This window comes from Pseudophryne corroboree, chromosome 3 (genome assembly GCF_028390025.1).
Source record: "Pseudophryne corroboree isolate aPseCor3 chromosome 3, aPseCor3.hap2, whole genome shotgun sequence".
NCBI lineage: Eukaryota > Metazoa > Chordata > Amphibia > Anura > Myobatrachidae > Pseudophryne > Pseudophryne corroboree.
In genome coordinates this window covers 741,301,006-741,322,359 of record NC_086446.1, presented here as the reverse complement: position 1 = coordinate 741,322,359, position 21,354 = coordinate 741,301,006, and the positions used below count along the sequence as shown (strand labels likewise).

The following is a 21,354-nucleotide window of genomic DNA, read 5'->3' as shown; positions in this document are numbered from 1 at the left end:
TTTTACTTACCGATAAATCTATTTCTCGGAGTCCGTAGTGGATGCTGGGCGCCCATCCCAAGTGCGGATTATCTGCATAAGTTGTACATAGTTATTGTTAACTAATTCGGGTTATTGTTAAAGGAAGCCATCTTTCAGAGGCTCCGCTGTTATCATACTGTTAACTGGGTTTAGATCACAAGTTGTACGGTGTGATTGGTGTGGCTGGTATGAGTCTTACCCGGGATTCAAAATCCTCCCTTATTGTGTACGCTCGTCCGGGCACAGTACCTAACTGGAGTCTGGAGGGGGGTCATAGGGGGAGGAGCCAGTGCACACCACCTGATCGGAAAAGCTTTACTTTTTGTGCCCTGTCTCCTGCGGAGCCGCTATTCCCCATGGTCCTTTCAGGAACCCCAGCATCCACTACGGACTCCGAGAAATAGATTTATCGGTAAGTAAAATCTTATTTTTTTCCACATGGATCCGGACAGCTACGTGTCCAGTTAAACTTTATTGCTGGTTTTCATCTAAAGCCAAGCATGCCTAGAGCTATGGATGATGCTATGCGATTTATGTTGAGGAAACCTTTTCTTGTGGGGAAATGCCACCACAGTTCCATACGTCAGCCATCAGTGGGGGTAGTAATAAGCTTCTTGGTAGTTAAATAGACCAGCAGGTTCTTGTGCTAGACAGAACAAAATGTTTTGGCGATTTCTGCAGTGTTTTTCTATCAGTTGTGGAAAATGGGAAGGCCAATTATGTCAGCGGGTATGTTCTGAATCCAGGAGAACGGTCTCTCAAGTAGGAGTTTCTGCTGCAGGGTACACTGGGCTCCACAAGGATAGACATTGGGGTGTAGAGTAGGATCTTGATCCGAACCACCAACAGGCTCAAAAGCTTTGACCTTCTTCCCAAGATGCATAGTGCCGCCTCCTATATCACCCCGCCTCCGTGCACAGGAGCTCAGTTTGTAGCTGGTGCTTGCAGTGCAAGCATGTAACAGGAAGAGCTGCTCACAGCAGCTCTAGAAAAAGCTTTTTTCTGAGGAAAAAAGAAGACTACAAGGGCTGCAGCAGAGGCACAGATTGTGTTAGGTGTCAGTAGACATCACCTGCTGCAGCTCCATCTCTCTCCCAGCGGCGCTGTACACTCCCACGCCCTGGTTGCCGGGTATCTACAGCAGGAGGCTCCAGTTTTCTTCCAAGTCAGTCACACACAGCTGGGGCTCTCCGGGATCGCGTCGCCGCACTTCGGGAGGAGGTAAGTGGGTCCCGCTCGCGGGACTCGTACTTTATCTCAATCCGGCGCGGCCGGTGGGAGGCGGGCTGTGCGCGTTGGCAGTGGACACTGTGGCAGTACAGGCAATCCCACTAGATCACCAGGGCATGGGTGCAGGTCAGGTTTTCTCTCTAAACCTTTTTGCAAGTAGCCCGCAGTACCAGGTGGTTTTGCCAGCAGAGGGGATAAGGCTTAGACCTGGAGCCCCTCCCCCAGCCCCAGGGCGCCATTTCCAGTAAATGTTCCCGCCCTGGAGCTGCATATCTGTCTCTCCCTCACTCCCTGTCAGTGTTTGGGCGACATTTCCCCAGCTACACTGTTCCTGGGACTGCTCGGGCAAATCCTCCTTTGTAAAGCCACCTGGTTATCAGCGCTGTGACTTTACATGACACTTAAGTATTCTACATGTCAATTAGTGTTAGTTAAGAAAGAGTGCATTTAGTCAGGGTTCTCTGGTACAAGTACCCTGTGATATACATCCAGTTCTTACTGTGCAGTGTTATATCTATTGATTACATAGGTATATATATATATATATATATATATATAAGCTGGTCCAGTGCAGTATTATTGTTAGTAATAACCTCTGCATTGTACAACTGTGACTATATGTGTGTGCATTAGCTTGCCGAGTGATTTCCATTTCGTGTCTCTCACTCACCTTGCTATCCCTATATTCTATAACCTGAGGGGGCTTGGTGCATCAGGTTTTATAATAATATAGGATATTCACAAGATATACTCTAATACGTATTTTTCTCTGTGATTTTAGTCACCATATCTCTCCTGTATCTCTGCTTGTGCTGACTACACTGCGCAGGGGTTTGGGCAAGAGGTATTGTGCTGCTGACAATTGTACTGTGTTACCTGATATTGCAAGTTATATCATGTCTGCTTCTGAAGGTACACACTGGCAGTGTTGCTGAAGCCACTGATCCCTATGAGGAGACTATAGCAGCTGCGGGCTCTGGTTCTGGGGCCTCCTTACCCCCCAGTGGGACTGTGGCAACAGGGGTCCATAATGACCCACCGTGGGCTACTTTCTCCACGCTTCTAAATACGCTAGTTAGTAAACTAACACCCCCTATGGGAACTCCTATGCCGGTTCAACCGTATGTGGTCCCCGCGGCTAACCCGCCGTGGGCAGATAACTTGTCTGCTCAATTGAAGAAATTGAACCAGTACTTGACTACTAAAAAGTCTGACCCTCGCTCGCCTAAGACCATGGGGTCCTCTAAGCGAGCTCTTACCTCCTCACAATCCACTGCTGTCCCTGACACCTCGTCTGATGATGATGGCGCTTACACTGACCCCACAGATTCTGACACAGATACTGCTGATGGGGAGGGTAGTTCACATGTGGATGTTCCTGATCTTTTGGAGGCTATTAAGTTGAGTCTACAGATTACGGATGATCCCGAGCCATCCGTCCCTCCTAAGAAACCAGATAGGTTCAAGCGTCAGAAGGTGGTTAAACAAGTTTTACCTCACTCTGACCACCTAGTGGATATACGTCAGGAATCCTGGGGAAACCCAGGAAAGAAGTTTGTGCCTCAAAAGAAGATGCTGGCTTGCTATCCCCTCGCACCAGAGCTGTCTAAAAATTGGGAAACGCCTCCTCCAGTAGACTCGCATGTGGCTAGGATTGTGGTTTCCTCAGCTCTACCTGTCACTACCATCACGTCTCTAAAAGAGCCTACGGATAAACGTGTGGAGGGTTGTCTGAAAGCGAATTTACACCCTCACGGGTGCTGCACAAAGGCCCACTATTGCAGCAACATGGGCTGCAGAGGCTATTGAAGCATGGGCCCTAGAGTTGGAAGCTGAAATCTCTTCTGACCATGCTAGACAATGCTTGTCATATATTGTCACAGCTTCTCACTATATTAAAGAGGCGGCTTCTGATGCCGGTATCCTGGCAGCCAAGGCCTCTACTACGTCAGTCCTGGCTCGCCGGATCTTGTGGCTGAGATCCTGGTCTGTGGATCTGGACCCTAGAAAAACCCTGGAGGTACTCCCTTTCAAGGGAGATATTCTGTTTGGGGAGGACTTAAATAAGATAGTGGCTGACTTAGCTACTGCCAAAACTGCCTGTCTGCCAAGTACCGCTCCTTCTGTGTCGAAGGCTAAAGGTACTTCCTTTCGCCCCTTTCGTTCTTCAGGTAAAGCAAAAGGTCAGGCGTACCACAAGCAGGCCCACACTTCCAAACCTGGTAAGCCAAAGCCCAAAAGAGCCTGGACTGCCCGTCAGCCAGCTTCCAAGACCGATAAGCCTGCCGCATGACGGGGCGGGCCTCCCCCTGGAGGATCCCAGGGTGGGGGGCCGGCTTCTAGGGTATACCCAGGAATGGTTGAAGACCACTTCAGATGCCTGGGTACGGGAAGTAGTCACTCGAGGTTACGCCATAGCCTTCAAAAACCGTCCCCCTCATCGATTTTGCCTGACAGACTTCCCTTTGGACCAGACAAAGGCAAAAACTCTACACTCGGTGGTACAGACCCTCCTGGATACAGGAGTGGTGGTACAGGTGCCTCTTGCTCAGAGGGGCCAGGGGTACTATTCTCCGCTTTTTCTAGTCCCGAAACCGAATGGGTCTTCTCGGCCCATTCTCAACCTCAGGGCATTGAACAGGTTTGTGAAAGTTTCCAAGTTCCGTATGGAAACCCTTCGCTCTATAGTTCTGGCCTTGGAACCTGGGGATTATATGGTCTCCCTGGACATACAAGATGCTTACCTGCATATTCCTATAGCAGTGTCACATCAGCAGTACCTAAGGTTTGCGATTGGCAACCTCCATTACCAGTTTCAGGCATTACCTTTTGGTTTAACTACGGCTCCGCGAGTCTTCACCAAAGTTATGGCGGTGTTGACAGTGGTACTCCGCCGTCAAGGGATCAGGATCCTGCCGTATCTGGACGTCTTGTTGATCCTGTCAAATTCCCCAGAACTTCTCCTACGTCATCTGAATATGACTGTCTGGTTTCTGCAAGCCCACGGGTGGCTCATCATATGGAAGAAATCCTCCCTGGTTCCTGCTCAGAGCATGGTGCACCTGGGAGCGCTATTGGACACTCACAACCAGTGGTTGTTCTTGTCCCAGGAGAAAGTCCTTAAGCTTCAGGACAGGATTCGTTGCTACCTTTCTCGTCCCCTTCAGAGGCTGATTCTAGCCAAGTGGGACGGCCTGCCTCACTGGATCAGGTCTCACATGATCTCATTGACTCCGGAGGTCCGTCTGTCGCTGCACTGGTGGCTCCAGGACCAACGATTGTGCAGGGACCGTCCCTTCTGGATATCCTACTGGGTCCTGTTGACGACAGATGCCAGTCTAAGAGGTTGGGGCGCGGTACTGGAGCAACACATCCTTCAGGGCCGGTGGATCTCCTCTCGATCAACATTCTGGAATTGCGGGCGGTCTTCAATTTGTTGAACCTGGCCCAGCATTTAATTTAGAACCGTCCTGTTCAAGTACGGTTGGACAACGCCACCACAGTGGTTTACATAAATCATCAAGGCAGCACTCGAAGCTGTTTGGCAATGAGGGAAGTCTCACGGATTCTGCAATGGGCGGAACACCATCTACCGGCCATATCGGCAATATTCATTCCGGGAGTCCTGAATTGGGAAGCGGACTTTCTCAGTCGGCAGGACGTACACGCCGGAGAGTAAGGCCTCCATCCAGAAGTGTTTCAACTCCTAGTGGAAAAGTGGGGCTTTCCAGACGTAGATCTGATGGCGTCTCGACACAATCACAAGGTTCCGGTCTTCGGAGCAAGGACAAGGGATCCTCAAGCAGCATTTGTGGATGCGCTGGCGGTGCCGTGGAGGTTTCGGCTACCATACGTTCCCTCTGGTGTCACTCCTGCCCAGGGTAATTCGGAAGTTCAAGCAAGAAAGAGGAATTCTGCTTCTCATAGCTCCAGCGTGGCCTATCATCAGAGCGTCCAATTCTACTTCCGCAACGCCCAGACCTCCTCGTTCAGGGCCCCTGTGTCTACCAGGACCTAGCCCGGCTGTCTTTGACGGCGTGGCTCTTGAAGCTTCCGTCTTGAGGGCTAAAGGTTTTCTGAGGCAGTCATTCAAACTATGTTGCGGGCCCGGAAACCGGCTTCTGCTCGTATTTACCATAGGGTTTGGCATTCTTACTTTGTTTGGTGCGCATCTAACAATTATGACGCTTCCAAGTTTAGTACAGCCAAGTTGTTGGCCTTTCTTCAGCAGGGCCTGGACTTAGGCCTGCGTCTGGCCTCCCTCAAGGTTCAAATATCTGCCTTGTCGGTGTGGTTTCAGAGAAAGATTGCAACCTTACCTGATGTGCATACCTATACTCAGGGTGTGTTGCGTATCCAACCTCCCTATGTCCCGCCTGCCTGTGGCTCCTTGGGACTTGTCGGTGGTTTTGGAGGCGTTACAAGAGTCTCCGTTTGAACCTCTTGGTTCAGCTGATCTTAAGTGGCTTTTTCTTAAGGTGGTGTTTCTGCTGGCTATTGCTTCAGCTAGAGGAGTGTCGGATTTGGGTGCCTTGTCTTGTTGTTCCCCATATCTGATATTTCACCATGACCGGGCGGTTCTTAGGACTCGTCCCGGTTATTTGCCTAAGGTGGTTTCTTCGTTCCACCTTAATCAGGAGATTGTGGTACCGACCTTTGTCTCTCCTGATCTGTCTCCCAAAGAGCGGTCTTTGGATGTGGTACGGGCTCTCCGTATCTATGTGAAGAGAACTGCTTCTGTTAGGAAATCTGATTCTCTCTTTATTCTGTTTGGGCTGGCCTGCTCACAAGCAGTCTTTGGCCAGATGGATTAGAATGGTGATTGCACATGCTTATGTGAGGGCTGGTCTGTCAGCTCCTGTTCACATTAGAGCCCATTCTACTCGGTCTGTTGGACCTTCTTGGGCGGCCCGCCGTGGTGCAACCCTTGAACAATTGTGCAAGGCGGCTACGTGGTCCTCAGTGAACACGTTCATAAGGTTCTATGCCTTCGATACTGCCGCTTCCCAGGATGCTTCCTTTGGACGCCGGGTTCTTGTGCCCGCTTCAGTGCGTCCCCTCCCATAAGGAACTGCTTTAGGACATCCCCAATGTCTATCCTTGTGGAGCCCAGTGTACCCCGCAGCAGAAAACGAGTTTTATGGTAAGAAATTACCTTTGTTAAAACTCTTTCTGCGATGTACACTGGGCTCCACAAGGCGCCCACCCTGACACACTTAGCTTCTTTGGGTTGGTGTGGCTATAGCCGCTGACACTTTATCCTGTCAGGAGAGCGTGGTGTTTGTGGCAACTTGCAGTTGTCGTCTCTTTTACTTGCTGCTGCATTGGGCTGGTTAACAAAACTGAGCTCCTGTGCACGGAGGCGGGGTGATATAGGAGGCGGCGCTATGCATCTTGGGAAGAAGGTCAAAGCTTTTGAGCCTGTTGGTGCTTCGGATCAAGATCCTACTCTACACCCCAATGTCTATCCTTGTGGAGCCCAGTGTACCTCGCAGAAAGAGTTTTAACAAAGGTAAGTTCTTACCATAAAACTCGTTTTTTTTAAGCAGATTGTGGACAGACGGGGTCAGCCAGATGTTAATGTAATGGTATCTCAGCTGAACCTCAAGGTTTCATTTTTCTGGTCAGTGACTAGACTTCTGCACCGTGATGGTCCCACGAGATTTCAGGTGATTTATCTGTTCCTGCTGATGTTTCATCGGTCCTGCCTTCTCAAAGAGTTTAATAAAGAAGAAGCCTAGTTGCTGTTGGTGGCAACATACTGGCCAGGACACTTGTGATAGACAGACGTTCTCCGGATGTTGGAGGGTCCATGGGATGAAAGCTATGATTTTTATGTTCTGACAAGGAGATTGAATAATGCGTAGTGCATGTATAAAATCCTAAATAAATCGTAGTTTCTGGAAGTTTTTTGGTGTGAAAATATGAAGCTCAGCGACTTGTCTCCAGTTTGCCGATCTGTAACTGTTCCTACAGAACAATAGGTTCAGATCAATAGTCTTCATGATGAGGATGGCACTTTTTCCTGGGGTGCACAATTTTTTTTTTAAAGTGGTTAAACTTTGAGACCATTGTTTATTCCTCCTTTAGCTCTTTCATACATACTTGTATTCAGTGAAGGCATTATTACAGGCTCCCTTTGAAACTCTGGATTCAAAAGGCAAGATTAAAATATTCCTGATGCTGGCAGCCACTAGATGGCGCCGAACAGAGATATTCAAATCTAGCTCCGTTCGGACGCGATCAGCTGGTGGCGGACTGAAACGTGCCCCTTAGTTTAGTTGGGTTTAGCCGATGTACTCACTTTAGATGGGAGATCGGGGGTGATAACATTTAAATTCCCCCAATGAATTGGTAATTTCTCACATGGAAGACTTTCCTTCTGGCCATTTGCATGGGTCAGGTACAAAGCGTCAGCATTCGTAATGTCTAATGGTCATAATGTCAACATTAATCATGTTGACATTCATTATGCATACAGTGATGAAATGTCGACATGTTAGAATGTCTGCATTTGTTCCTGGTGGTCCAGTGGTGACTTACCTTCTCCTGGCGGCTTCAGTGGCTACTTCCATGTCTCGGGCGGTCATGTGACCTTCACTTCAGGGTGAGAGCTGCGGTCTTCCATTGTTCTGATAAGAATTCCTCAGCTAACCCTAATCCCTACCCCTAACTCTCCCTCTACTGCCAAACCCCCTCGCAGCTTAACCCTAACCCTCCCTCCCTGAGAACTTTGACATGACGCCTGTCAACATATTAACAGTGTTGATGTCATTACCATCAACATTATGAATGGCAACCTTTTGAACACCTCTCCACTTTCACAAGTGAGAAATCTCCTTATCTGGTTTGTCATGAAGATGGGGCACTTTCCATGGCTGAACAATACTTGTAGTCTAAGGTGGCATCGAAATTAAACTGTAGCCGTGACATTTTTTTTCCAATCAAGTTAACAGAAATGTAAGTGCAAGTTTTGACTTTCAGTGATGATAAAGAAAGAAGTGTAATGAGGGTAGGAGTGGGGAAAATGGATTTGCTAGATATACTGTATGTATATATACATAATTTATAATATAATTTCACACATGAGAAACATTTTGATACATTACTTATGTGCATCACATTTTTACTCTCAACAGTTGATCATAAACATTTTGAGTACACAGTTCTACTTTGATTTTTTTTTTTCCGATTTCCAGACAACGATGTCCGAAAGGTTGGAAGTCTGGCCGGATCATCCTTCCTCTGTAAGTATGTCTGCAGCCAATTAGGAATTGCCACTGCGGGTATTAAAAAAGCAAACTTAGGAAGAAAAAAAAAATGAAATGCTTTTTCTTCCTCTCTCTGTACTGGTTTACAACCTTGAGTACAGTCCCTTGAGTGTGTCTGTTGTTTTGATTGTTTCGTTTTCTTTTCCCTACTATAATTTTTCAGTGATGTCAAGGTTTTAGTTTTGTTTCAGAACAGTAATTATCATCATAGAAGTGTTTTGTTTTTTCGGGTTTCCCATGTTCTCAGCACAATCCCTTTTTTATCCCCATTGGAAATCCTTAGCTTAGAATTATCTACCCACAGAATGACTATTGCATGCCTCCCAACATGACCCTCTCCAGGAGGGACACAATGCTCTGCTTCTGGACTTTTCTCTTAATTTATGATTGCTGGCACCTGTGCTGAACAGGTAATGGATAAGAAAGATGTTTCAGCACAGGTGATGTCAATCATACATTAAGAGAAAAGTCCAGGAGCAGAGCATTGTGTCCCTCCTGGAGAGGGTCATGTTGGGAGGTATGCTATTGAAGCACCCAAATTAACATCCAAATGAAGCATTATGGTAAAAGGGCTGTTCTAAAGTGGGTGACATTAAATTAAATATAGCTTTTGATAAGTTAGAGTAATGTTATAAAATTGCAGTTTAACGCAGTTGTTCTCAAATTCGGTCTTCAGTACCCCAAACAGATTACATTTTCCAGGTCAGCCAGCAGGTGCACAGGTGTACTCATTACCCACTGACACATTTTAAAAGAACAACAGGTGAAGATCATTTTTTTCACTTGTAATTCTATGAGGAGACCTGGATAACATGCACTGTTTGGGGTCCTGAGGACCAACTTTGAAAACCTATGGCTTAGACCAGGGATGGGGAACCTTCGGCCCTCCAGCTGTTGTTGAACTACACATCCCAGCATGACCTGCAACAGTTTTAGCATGGCCAAATAGCAACACTGTAGCAAGGCATGGCTTAGACCATTGGCTATGGTAAATTATTTAGATAAGTGAAGGTGGTTCAATAAGTAAGGTAACAAGACCTCTCTATTTCCTTCTAATTTCCCACCAGGCCAGAGCAGGTAGACCACTGCTTTCCCATATCGGCCATTAAATTATGCCTCATATCAGTCATACTGTCCCCACATCTGACAGAAACATGGTCACACATTGAGATGCATAGTATGATCAGAGTTCTGCATCTAAAGGGCACATCAGCAACTGAATTGCCAACGTGTCGAGCGATAATGTCATGGAACGGAAACAGGTTTGGGTTTGGTGCACTGCCTGTGGCAGACGTGCTTGATCACTGCTCATCTTGAACGTCTGGCCTGCCGTTATCAAAAGCAGTGATCCAAACCTGTTCCCGTGACATTACATTATTACCGTACACCTCGACAGGTTGGAGAAGAATTTCAGCCGCTGATGTGCGCTTTAGACGCAGAAATCTGATCACACAACACACCTCAGTGTGTGACCATGTTTCTGCCAGCCCCGCCATCTTACACCTGATGTTAGGACAGTATGACTGATATGAGGCGCAGTGTAATGACTGAGGGGAAGCAGTGGTCTACCTGCTCTGGCGGGAAATTAGAATGACATAGAGAACATAACACATGTGAGAGGTCGTTGCCTGATTTCTGAACCATTCTCTTATATGATTGTAAAATCTCCATAAAAATAAGTGCTATGTAATGGAATTAATATATTTGAATGCACTTTGGTACAAAGCGTATCCCTGGCACTGAATGAGTGACATCATAAAGGCACAGTACGCAGTGCTGTTAGTAAGCTGTAGGTATGTCTGAATATTCCACAATCTTTTTCAATATGATAAATCCTTTCTGCAGAAACTCCTTGCCGTCTTACTAGCAGAAAATAACCAACCCATTCTCAGACTTCTGCAGCCATTGTTGCTATATATTGTAATTTGATATACCATTTTCCCCCATTACTTCCTCTTCCCGCTTTGTATTTACATATATGCTTTTAATCCCTCTTGTCCCTCAAACTCTTCTTATTCTAAATTTTACTTTGCCATCTCAGTACCAGTGTCTGTATCTCGTACCTTCGCTTTCAGTAGAGGGGAATCCTTGGCCGGCTCTCCAGGTAAACATGCATGGCTGTGTTCTCAGATCAAATGAAAATGGGTTGAATTAATAAATGTATGTGTATACTCTCAAAGTATTCCTACATGGATGTATTACTGTGTGTTTATGGCTTTTATGCATAAAATCATGTTAAACGTTATGTAGAAATATATATATATATATATATATATATATATATATATATATATTGTCACCTCAGTATTTGGGCAATTAAGTGGTTTGTGACACAAAACATTGCACATGCGGTCACAATACTAGTGCACCAACCGGCCGGTAGTGTGCACGGAGTTACCCAGGAGCACCTGTGCACTTACTGGGTTACCTGTCAGGATATTGCCGGGATTTTCACTCCCAGGCAAATATCTGAATAAAAGCATATGTAATATATTTAATACAATTGCTAAAGAGCTATGGGCCTAATTCAGACCTGATCGTTGTGCTGCAACTAACACTGTCCTGCAATCAGATAGTCGCCGCCCAGGGGGAGGGAAAATTTGCCCCGTGCAAGTGTGCGATTGCATGTGTACGCTGTGCGAAAATAACCCTCAGTCAGCGGACAGCTGCAAAACTGTTCGCATTCCACTCACCATCTAATGTTTTTCCCACTCTGTGCGTAGCTCAATATTTGCTTGTCCAGTGCGAAGAAATCAGGCTGATCGGGTCCGTTGCTGACGTCACACACCCTCCCTGAAAACGCTTGGGAATGCCTGCGTTTTTCCATACACTCCCAGAAAACGGGCAGTTACCACCCACAAACGTCCGCATCCTGTCAATCACCTTGTGTTTGAAATTTTCGCACCATCCTATCCCTGTTTGGCGATGCGCGTGTACATTGCGGTGCATGCGCAGTAGTTTGATAATTGCATGCTGTGCAAAAACGCACAGCAGCGATCAGGTCTGAATCGAGTCCTATATTGCTTTTAGGAAACTGTTAACAATCACGCTAAAAATCTATATCAGGATACAGAGGGAAAGAGAAGTTCCCAAACGCAGGTCTTTAAGCCAATCATGGGGATGGCCTCTAACTGCCAGCAAGGTAGCCGCCCTGCACAAGTGGTGCCCTGCATTTGGTGGGCACACAGTTATCAGACATGCAGAGATTAGGCATGAAAGAAGAGAAAGTCTGTTCTTCTATGTAATTCTATGAAGTCTCTAATATTTAAAGTCCAGCATCATCCATAACCTCTAGCTCAGTGTTTCCCAACCGCGGTCCTCAAGGCACACTAACAGTCCTGGTTTTAGTGATATCCAGGCTTGAACACAGGTGACTTAATTAGTATGTCAGTTATTTTGATTTAACCATCTGTGCTGAAGCCTGGATATCACTAAAACCTGCACTGTTGGTGTGCCTTGAGGACCGCGGTTGGGAATGCCTGCTCTAGCTAGTACATTATGTCAAAATTCAGAATGTCTGCAGAATAATGTCAACATGTTCAGGATGATGAGATTCAGTGTCGACGCTGACTTAATGTTGACATTGTGAATTGTGAATGTCAACAGTTACAGTATTGAAAATGGGGTTTACCATGTAAATGTAACACTGATCCTATGTCAACATTCTGACTGTTGACTTTCAAACCACATTGACATTATGTTGCCGACATACTGAATGTTGACTTTCTGACTGCATGCTCTAGCCCAGGCATTCCCAACCGCGGTCTTCAAGGCACACTAACAGTGCAGGTTTTAGTAATATCCAGCCTTCAGCACAGGTGACTTAATTAGTAGCTAAGCTATTTTGATTTAACCATCTGTGCTGCAGCCTGGATATCACTAAAACCTGCACTGTTGGTGTGCCTTGAGGACCGTGGTTGGGAATGCCTGCTCTAGCCAGTACTGCCTCCAGAACTCATCAAGTCTTCAGATGCTGTCCTTTTATCTGTGCTTGGTTCTCAAGGTGTCTGCTTCTTGGATGGACACTCTTTTGTTATTCAGTATCCCAGGTATACAGGTGTGACTGGTGCCAATGCTTAATTGGTCTGATTTGTCCACCCAGTTAGCATGAGAACAGAGAATCATGGATTGTCCTGTTGTATTGTCAGGTACCCCTCATGGACTGCCTACATGCTGAGATGTAGCAACCTTTGGAAGTCCTGATCCTTTCTCCAAAGTTCGGTAGCAAGGGATCACAAACCTCAAAAATGCATGACAGTTATCAGGGATATAGTCACATTTTTCTTTCTGTCCATCCCACCCAAAAATGCACAATTCGAAGGCTGCAAAGTGACAATAAAAAATGTTGGAGCCACTTTCTCCTCTGATTTGCTTTTTGGCTAGTGTATCACCTGAAGCCTCTGATCCTCTTCCTTTCAGCAGGGTCCAACAGCCCCTCTCCCAAGAACACTCTCCCAAGCACACTGGGTTTTGCTGCTTAATGGCAGGCAACCAAGGGAGTCTTGAGCTGCTGTTAGGAAGTCATCTTCTTCTACCTTTGCTTGGCAGCTCCCCATACGGTCCACTAGTCAAGCTGCCTGGTTTATCAGCATTGTGGCTTCAGATTGGTATTTGGCTTGGCTCCCCCTCTCTCAATCACCTTCAGACTATGTCTTGTCTATGGACAACTGCTGGTAGACTTTTATCAGTGGCCAACTCCCAGTTGATTTCTTTATGCACGCAGTGTCAAGACAAATGACCATTCAGCCGGGTGTCTGGAGTAGATACGGCCTTCGCTGGGCATTCCAACTTTGGAGCAAAAGTTACATGTAAATGCAGTTTATGTAAAAGCTTAAGGGGTATATGCAATTCACGGCGAATCGCGGCAATTTTTCGCCGTTTTTTAATTCGACTTAATTCGACAGGTGAATTCCGGAAGGTGGCTGCCGGAATTCACCATATTCAATGAAAAACGGATTCGCCAGAACCGCGGGCGAAAATCGGCCGATTTGGCGGATTTTGCCGCGATTTTAAAAAACGGGAAAAAACGGGAAAAACCCGGAAAAAAAAATGGCGTGGGGTCCCCCCTTCAAAGCATAACCAGCCTCGGGCTCTTCGAGCTGGTCCTGGTTCTAAAAATGCGGGGAAAAATTGGGCAGGGATCCCCCGTATTTTTAAAACCAGCACCGGGCTCTGCGCCTGGTGCTGGTGCCAAAAATACGGGGGACAAAAAGAGTAGGGGTCCCCCGTATTTTTAACACCAGCATCGGGCTCCACTAGCTGGACAGATAATGCCACAGCCGGGGGTCACTTTTATGCCGTGCCCTGCGGCCGTGGCATTAAATATCCAACTAGTCACCCCTGGCCGGGGTACCCTGGGGGAGTGGGGACCCCTTCAATCAAGGGGTCCCCCCCCCAGCCACCCAAGGGCCAGGGGTGAAGCCCGAGGCTGTCCCCCCCCCCCATCCAATGGGCTGCGGATGGGGGGGCTGATAGCCTTTTGTGATAATGAAAAGAATATTGTTTTTTCCAGCAGTACTACAAGTCCCAGCAAGCCTCCCCCGCAAGCTGGTACTTGGAGAACCACAAGTACCAGCATGCGGGAGAAAAACGGGACCGCTGGTACCTGTAGTACTACTGGAAAAAAAATACCCAAATAAAAACAGTACACAGACACCTTGATAGTAAAACTTTATTACACACTACCGACACACACATACTTACCTATGTTGACACGCCGACTGCCACGGTCTCCGACGATCCGAGGGTACCTGTGAAAAAATTATACTCACCTTCCAGCGTCCAGAGGTACATCCACGTCCAGAGTATAATCCACGTACTTGTTAAAAAAACAAACCGCAAATACCCGCTCCATACCGGACTGAAAGGGGTCCCATGCTGACACATCAGACCCCTTTCTCCCGAATGCCGGGACATCACGTGACTCCTGTCACTGAAGTCCCTTCAGCCAATCAGGAAGCGCTACTTCCGTGGCGCTCACCTGATTGGCTGTGCGCTGTCTGTGCTGTGACAGCGCATCGCAAAGCCGCTCCATTAGTTTCAATGGTGGGAACTTAGCGGCTAGCCGGGGGGTTACCCGCGGTCAGCCGCTGACCGGCGGGTGACCTCACCGCTAGCCGCTAAGTTCCCACCATTGAATAAAATGGACGGGGCTGTGCGATGCGCTGTCTGAGTTCAGACAGCGCACAGCCAATCAGGTGAGCGCAACGAAGTTGCGCTTCCTGATTGGCTTTAGAGACCTTTGTGTGACAGCTGTCACTGACAGGTCTCATTCGTGGAAAGGGGTCTCATGTGTCAGCATGGGACCCCTTTCAGTCCGGTGGCCCGTGTGTTCGTTTTCTTTTTTTGCCAAGTACGTGGATGTATCTCTGGACCATGGCTGAGGTGAGTATATTGATCTTTTATTTTCAGGTATCCGTGGATTCTACATGGAGAAGAGGACCGATGTCGGCGTGTGAACATAGGTAAGTATGTGTGTGTCGACGTATGAAATAAAGTTTTACTGTCACGGTGTGTGTCCTGTTTTTATTTGGGTATTTTTTTCCCAGTAGTACTACAGGTACCAGCGGGCCCGTTTTTCTCCCGCATGCTGGTACTTGTGGTTCTCCAAGTACCAGCTTGCGGGGGAGGCTTGCTGGGACTTGTAGTACTGCTGGAAAAAACAATATTCTTTTCATTATCACAAAAGGCTATCAGCCCCTCCATCCGCAGCCCATTGGATGGGGGGGGACAGCCTCGGGCTTCACCCCTGGCCCTTGGGTGGCTGGGGGGGGGGGGGACCTCTTGATTGAAGGGGTCCCCACTCCCCCAGGGTACCCCGGCCAGGGGTGACTAGTTGGATATTTAATGCCACGGCCGCAGGGCACGGCATAAAAGTGACCCCCGGCTGTGGCATTATCTGTCCAGCTAGTGGAGCCCGATGCTGGTGTGAAAAATACGGGGGACCCCTGCTCGTTTTGTCCCCCGTATTTTTTGCACCAGCACCAGGCGCAGAGCCCGGTGTTGGTTTTAAAAATACGGGGGATCCCCTGTCAATTTTTCCCCCGCATTTTTAGAACCAGGACCAGCTCGAAGAGCCCGAGGCTGGTTATGCTTTGGAGGGGGGACCCCACGCCATTTTTTTAAAGGATTTTACCGTTCCAGCAATTTTAAAAAAAAAAATATTTTAAAAAATATATAAATAATATTTGTGCCTCCAAAAAAAAAAAAAAAGTACCTAATCCCTTCTAATATAAATAGATATGCTATTCCTAAAAAAAAAAACACCAAAAAAAACATGTTAAAATTTTTTTTTATTGTTTTCACCCTCCAAAGTGTGGCGGGTTGAAAATGACGAATTTGCTGTCTAAAAGTACTGCTGTCGAATTTCCAAACTTGAATTGAATATGCTTTGGTCGAATTGCAGCACTTGTATCATTGCAGAAAAGTCGAATTTGCAAAAATTCGAATTTCGAAAGTCCGTTTTTTGGTCGGAAAGCACTGAATTGCATAGGCGAATTTTTTTTTGGGGCGAAAATGACCCGAAATTCGACAATTTCGGGAATTCGACCGCAATTGCATATACCCCTAAGCCTGATCTGGCACATGAAGAACTCACAGTAACCTTAAGCACATGACTAGGGCTCACATGGTCTTCTCACACTGGGTGCAAGGTTGGGCACATTTATTTTATGTCAGTGTTGTAAATGTCAGTAAATCAATCACTTATTGAATGTATTTCTGCAGAGTGGAATATATTTCTGCTGCGGGGTACACTAGGCTCCACAAGAATAGACATTGGGGTGTAGAGTAGGATCTTGATCTGAGGCACCAACAGGCTCAAAGCTTTGACTGTTCCCAGAATGCACAGTGCCGCCTCCTCTATAACCCCGCCTCCCTGCACAGGAGCTCAGTTTTGTAGTTGGTGCTGCAGTAAGCAGGCACATAACAGAGGGGCTGCTCCAGGCAGCCCTAAGAAGAGCTTTTTTTGAAGAAAAAAGTGAAGCCTTCAACGGCAGCAGCGGTGGTAAATGTCAGAAGACATTCACTGCTGCAGCTCCAGCTCTCCCCAGTGGCGCTGTACACTCCCGAGCCCTGGTTGCCGGGTAACTACAGCAGGAGGCTCCAGTTTTCTTCACGTCAGGCACACACGACGGGGGCTCTCCGGGATCGCGTGGCCACGTTTCGGGAGGTGGTGAGTGGGTCCCGCTTGTGGGATCCGGTCTTTATCGCGATCCGGCGCGGTCAGTGGGAGGCGGGCCGCGCGCGCTGGCGGTGGACACTGTGGCAGTACAGGCGATCCCACTAGATCACCAGGGCATGGGTGCAGGTCAGGTTTTCTCTCTAAACCATTTTCAGTAGCCCACAGTACCCGGTGGTTTTGCCAGCAGGGGGAGAAGGCTTAGACTTGAAGCCCCTGCCCCAGGGCGCCATTTCCTGCAAATGTTCCCGCCCTGGAGCTGCATATCTGTCTCTCCCTCACTCCCTGTCAGTGTCTGGGCGCCATTATCTCTCCGCTTCACTGTTCCTGGGACTTCTTGGGCAAATCCTCTTGTGTAAAGCCGCCTTGTTGTCAGTGCTGAGACTTTACATGACACTTAAGCATTCTACCTGCCTTTTTAGACAGTGCTAGTTAAGAAAGAGTTCATTTAGTCAGGGTTTTCTAGTACAATTACCCTGTGATATACATCCAGTTCTTACTGTGCAGTGTTATATCTATTGACTATATAGCTATATATATAAGCTAGTCCAGTGCAGTATTATTGTTAGTAATAACCTCTGCATTGTACAAACTGTGACTATGTGTGTGCATTAGATAGTGTGGTGTCCATTTCGTGTCTTTCACTCAACTTGTTATCCCTATATTCTATAACCTGAGGGGGCTTGGTGCGTCAGGTTTTATATTGATATAGGATTTTCACAAAGATATACTTTAATACGTATTTTTCTCTATGATTTAGTCACTATATCTCTCCTTTATCTCTGCTAGTGCTGACTACACTGCGCAGGGGTTTGGGTAAGAGGTATTGTGCTGCTGACAATTGTACTGTGTTACCTGATACTGCAAGTTATATCATGTCTGCTTCTGAGGGTAACGGTTCTGGGGCTGAACACACTGCCGGTGTTGCTGAAGCCACAGATCCCTATGAGGAGAATATAGCAGCTGTGGGCTCTGGTTCTGGGGGCTCCTTGCCCCCCAGTGGGACTGTGGCAACGGAGGTACATAATGACCCACCGTGGGCCGCTTTTTCCACGCTTCTACATACGCTAGTTCATAAACTAACACCCCCTATGGGACCCCCAATGCCGGTACAACTGTATGTGGTCTCTGCAGCTAACCCGCCGTGGGCGGACAATTTATCTGCTCAATTGAAGAAGTTAAATCAGTCCCTGACTACTAAAAAGTCTGACCATCGCTCGCCTAAGTCCAAGGGGTCCTCTAAGCGAGCGCTTGTCTCCTCACAATCCACTGCTGTCACTGACAACTCGTCTGATGAAGACGGCACTTACACTGACCCCACAGGTTCTGACTCAGATAATGCTGATGGGGAGGGTAGTTCACATGTGGATGTTCCTGATCTTTTGGAGGCTATTAAGTTAATTCTGCAGATTACGGATGATCCCGAGCCATCCGTCCCTCCTAAGAAACCAGATAGGTTCAAGCATCAGAAGGTGGTTAAACAAGTTTTACCTCACTCTGATCACCTAGTGGATATACGTCAGGAACCCTGGGAAAACCCGAGTACGAAGTTTGTGCCTCAAAAGAAGATGCTGGCTCGCTATCCCCTCGCACCAGAGCTGTCTAAGAATTGGGAAACGCCTCCTCCAGTAGACTCACATGTGGCTAGGATGGTGGTTTCCTCAGCTCTACCTGTCACTACCGTCATGTCTCTAAAAGAGCCTACGGATAAATGTGTGGAGGGTTGTCTTAAAGCGATTTACACCCTCACGGGTGCTGCACAAAGGCCCACTATTGCAGCAACATGGGCTGCAGAGGCTATTGAAGCATGGGCCTTAGAGTTAGAAGCTGAAACCTCTTCTAACCATGCTAGACAATGCTTGTCATATATTCTCACAGTGTCTCGCTATATTAAAGAGGCGGCTTCTGATGCCGGTATCCTAGCAGCCAAGGTCTCTACTACGTCAGTCCTGGCTCGCCGGATATTGTGGCTGAGATCCTGGTCTGTGGATCTGGACTCTAGAAAAACCCTGGAGGTACTCCCTTTCAAGGGAGATATTCTGTTTGGGGAGGACTTAAATAAGATAGTGGCTGACTTGGCTACTGCCAAAACTGCCTGTCTGCCAAGTACCGCTCCTTCTGTGTCGAAGGCTTAAGGTACTTCCTTTCGCCCCTTTCGTCCTTCAGGTAAAGCAAAAGGTCAGGCGTATAACAAGCAGGCCCGCACTTCCAAACCTGGTAAACCAAAGCCAAAAAGAGCCTGGGCTGCCCGTCAGCCAGCTTCCAAGGCCGATAAGCCTGCCGCATGACTGGGCGGGCCACCCCCTGGGAGATCCCAGGGTGGGGGGCCGGCTTCTAGGGTATACTCAGGAATGGTTATAGACCACTTCAGATGCCTGGGTACGGGAAGTCGTCACTCGAGGTTATGCCATAGCCTTCAAAAACCGACCCCCTCATCGATTTTGCCAGACAAAGGCAAACACTCTGCATTCGGTGGTACAGACCCTCTTGGATACAGGAGTCGTAGTACAGGTGCCTCTTGCGCAGAGGGGCCGGGGGTACTATTCTCCGCTGTTTCTAGTCCCGAAACCGAATGGGTCCTCCCGGCCCATTCTCAACCTCAGGTTTGTGAAGGTTTCCAAGTTCCGTATGGAAACCCTTCGCTCTATAGTTCTGGCTTTGGAACCTGGGGACTACATGGTCTCCCTGGACATATAGGATACTTACCTGCATATTCCTATAGCAGCGTCACATCAGCAATACCTGAGGTTTGCTATTGGCAACCTCCATTACCAGTTTCGGGCGTTACCTTTTGGTTTAACAACGGCTCCGCGAGTCTTCACCAAAGTAATGGCGGTGATGATGGTGGTACTCCGCCGTCAAGGGGTCAGGATGCTGCCGTATCTGGACGACTTGTTAGTCCTGGCAAATTCCCCAGAACTTCTCCTACGTCATCTAGATATGACGGTCCGGTTTTTACAAGCCCACGGGTGGCTCATCAACTGGAAGAAATCCTCCCTGATCCGTGCTCAGAGCATGGTGCATCTGGGAGCGCTATTGGACACTCACAACCAGAGGTTGTTCTTGTGTCAGGAGAAAGTCCTGAAGCTTCAGGACAGGATTCGTTGCTTCCTTTCTCGTCTGCAAGTGTCGATACATTCGGCGATGCAGGTGCTGGGCCTCATGGTCTCAGCATTCGACATGGTGGAGTATGCTCAACTCCATTCTCGCCCCCTCCAGAGGCTGATTCTAGCCAAGTGGGACGGCCTGCCTCACCGGATCAGGTCTCAAATGATCTCATTGACTCCGGAGGTCCGTCTGATGCTGCTCTGGTGGCTCCAGGACCAACAATTGTGCAGGGGCCGTCCCTTCTGGATATAAAACTGGGTCCTGTTGACGACAGATGCCAGTCTAAGAGGTTGGGGCGCTGTACTGGAGCAACACTCCCTTCAGGGTCGGTGGACCAAGGAGGAGTCCCTCCTCTCAACCAACATTCTGGAATTGCGGGCGGTCTTCAATGCATTGAACCTAGCCCAGCATTTAATTCACAACCGTCCTGTTCAAGTGCAGTCGGACAACGCCACCACAGTGGCTTTCATAAATCATCAAGGCGGCACTCGAAGCTGTCTGGCAATGAAGGAAGTCTCACGGATTCTACATTGGGCGGAACGCCATCTACCGGCCATATCGGCAATCTTCATTCCGGGAGTCCTGAATTGGGAAGTGGACTTTCTCAGTCGTCAGGATGTGCATGCTGGCGAGTGGGGCCTCCATCCAGAAGTGTTTCAACTCCTAGTGGAAAAGTGGGGTCTTCCAGACGTAGATTTGATGGCGTCTCGACACAATCACAAGGTTCCGTTCTTCGGAGCAAGGACAAGGGATCCTCAAGCAGCATTCGTGGATGCGCTGGCGGTGCCGTGGAGGTTTCGGCTGCCGTACGTGTTCCCTCCGGTGTCACTCCTGCCCAGGGTAATTCGGAATTTCAAGCAAGAAAAAGGAATTCTGCTTCTCATAGCTCCAGCGTGGCCCAGACGGCACTTGTTCTCAGACCTGCAGGGCCTATCGTCAGAGCATCCAATTCTACTTCCACATCGCCCAGACCTCCTCGTTCAGGGCCCCTGTGTCTACCAGGACCTAGCCCAGCTGTCTTTGACGGCTTGGCACCTGAAGCTTCCGTCTTAAGGGCTAAAGGGTTTTCTGAGGTGGTCATTTAAACTGTGTTGCGGGCCCGGAAACCGGCTTCGGCTCGGATTTACTATAGGGTCTGGCATACTTGCTTTGTTTGGTGCGCATCTAACGATTATGACGCTTCCAAGTTTAGTATAGCCAAGTTGTTGGCTTTTCTTCAGCAGGGCCTGGACTTAGGCCTGCGTCTGGCCTCCCTCAAGGTTCATATTTCTGCCTTGTCGGTGTGGTTTCAGAGAAAAATTGCGACCCTACCTGATGTGCATACCTTTACTCAGGGTATGTGGCGTATCCAACATACCTATGTCCCGCCTGTGGCTCCTTGGGACTTGTCGGTTGGTTTTGGTTCAGCTGATCTTAAGTGGCTTTCCCTTAAGGTGGTGTTTCTGCTGGCTATTGCTTCAGCTAGAAGAGTTTCGGATTTGGGTGCCTTGTCCTGTAGTTCCCCATATCTGATATTTCACCGTGACCGGGTGGTTCTTAGGAATC

The 21,354-nt window shown here is 48.0% G+C and overlaps 1 protein-coding gene across 5 annotated transcripts in view; it reads left to right on the top strand.

The window, feature by feature from the left end:
- Nucleotides 1-21,354, top strand: part of CNNM1 (cyclin and CBS domain divalent metal cation transport mediator 1) — a 232,253-nt gene that overhangs the window by 146,247 nt on the left and 64,652 nt on the right. For all 5 annotated transcript variants that reach the window (XR_010244057.1, XM_063962275.1, XM_063962274.1 and 2 more), the window contains 2 exons: nt 8,451-8,498; nt 10,564-10,626. Coding sequence is in view for 4 of the 5 variants with exons in the window: in XM_063962275.1 (XP_063818345.1) it covers nt 8,451-8,498; nt 10,564-10,626 (111 nt within the window). In the remaining variant the exon portion in view is untranslated. The remainder of the gene's footprint in view (nt 1-8,450; nt 8,499-10,563; nt 10,627-21,354) is intronic.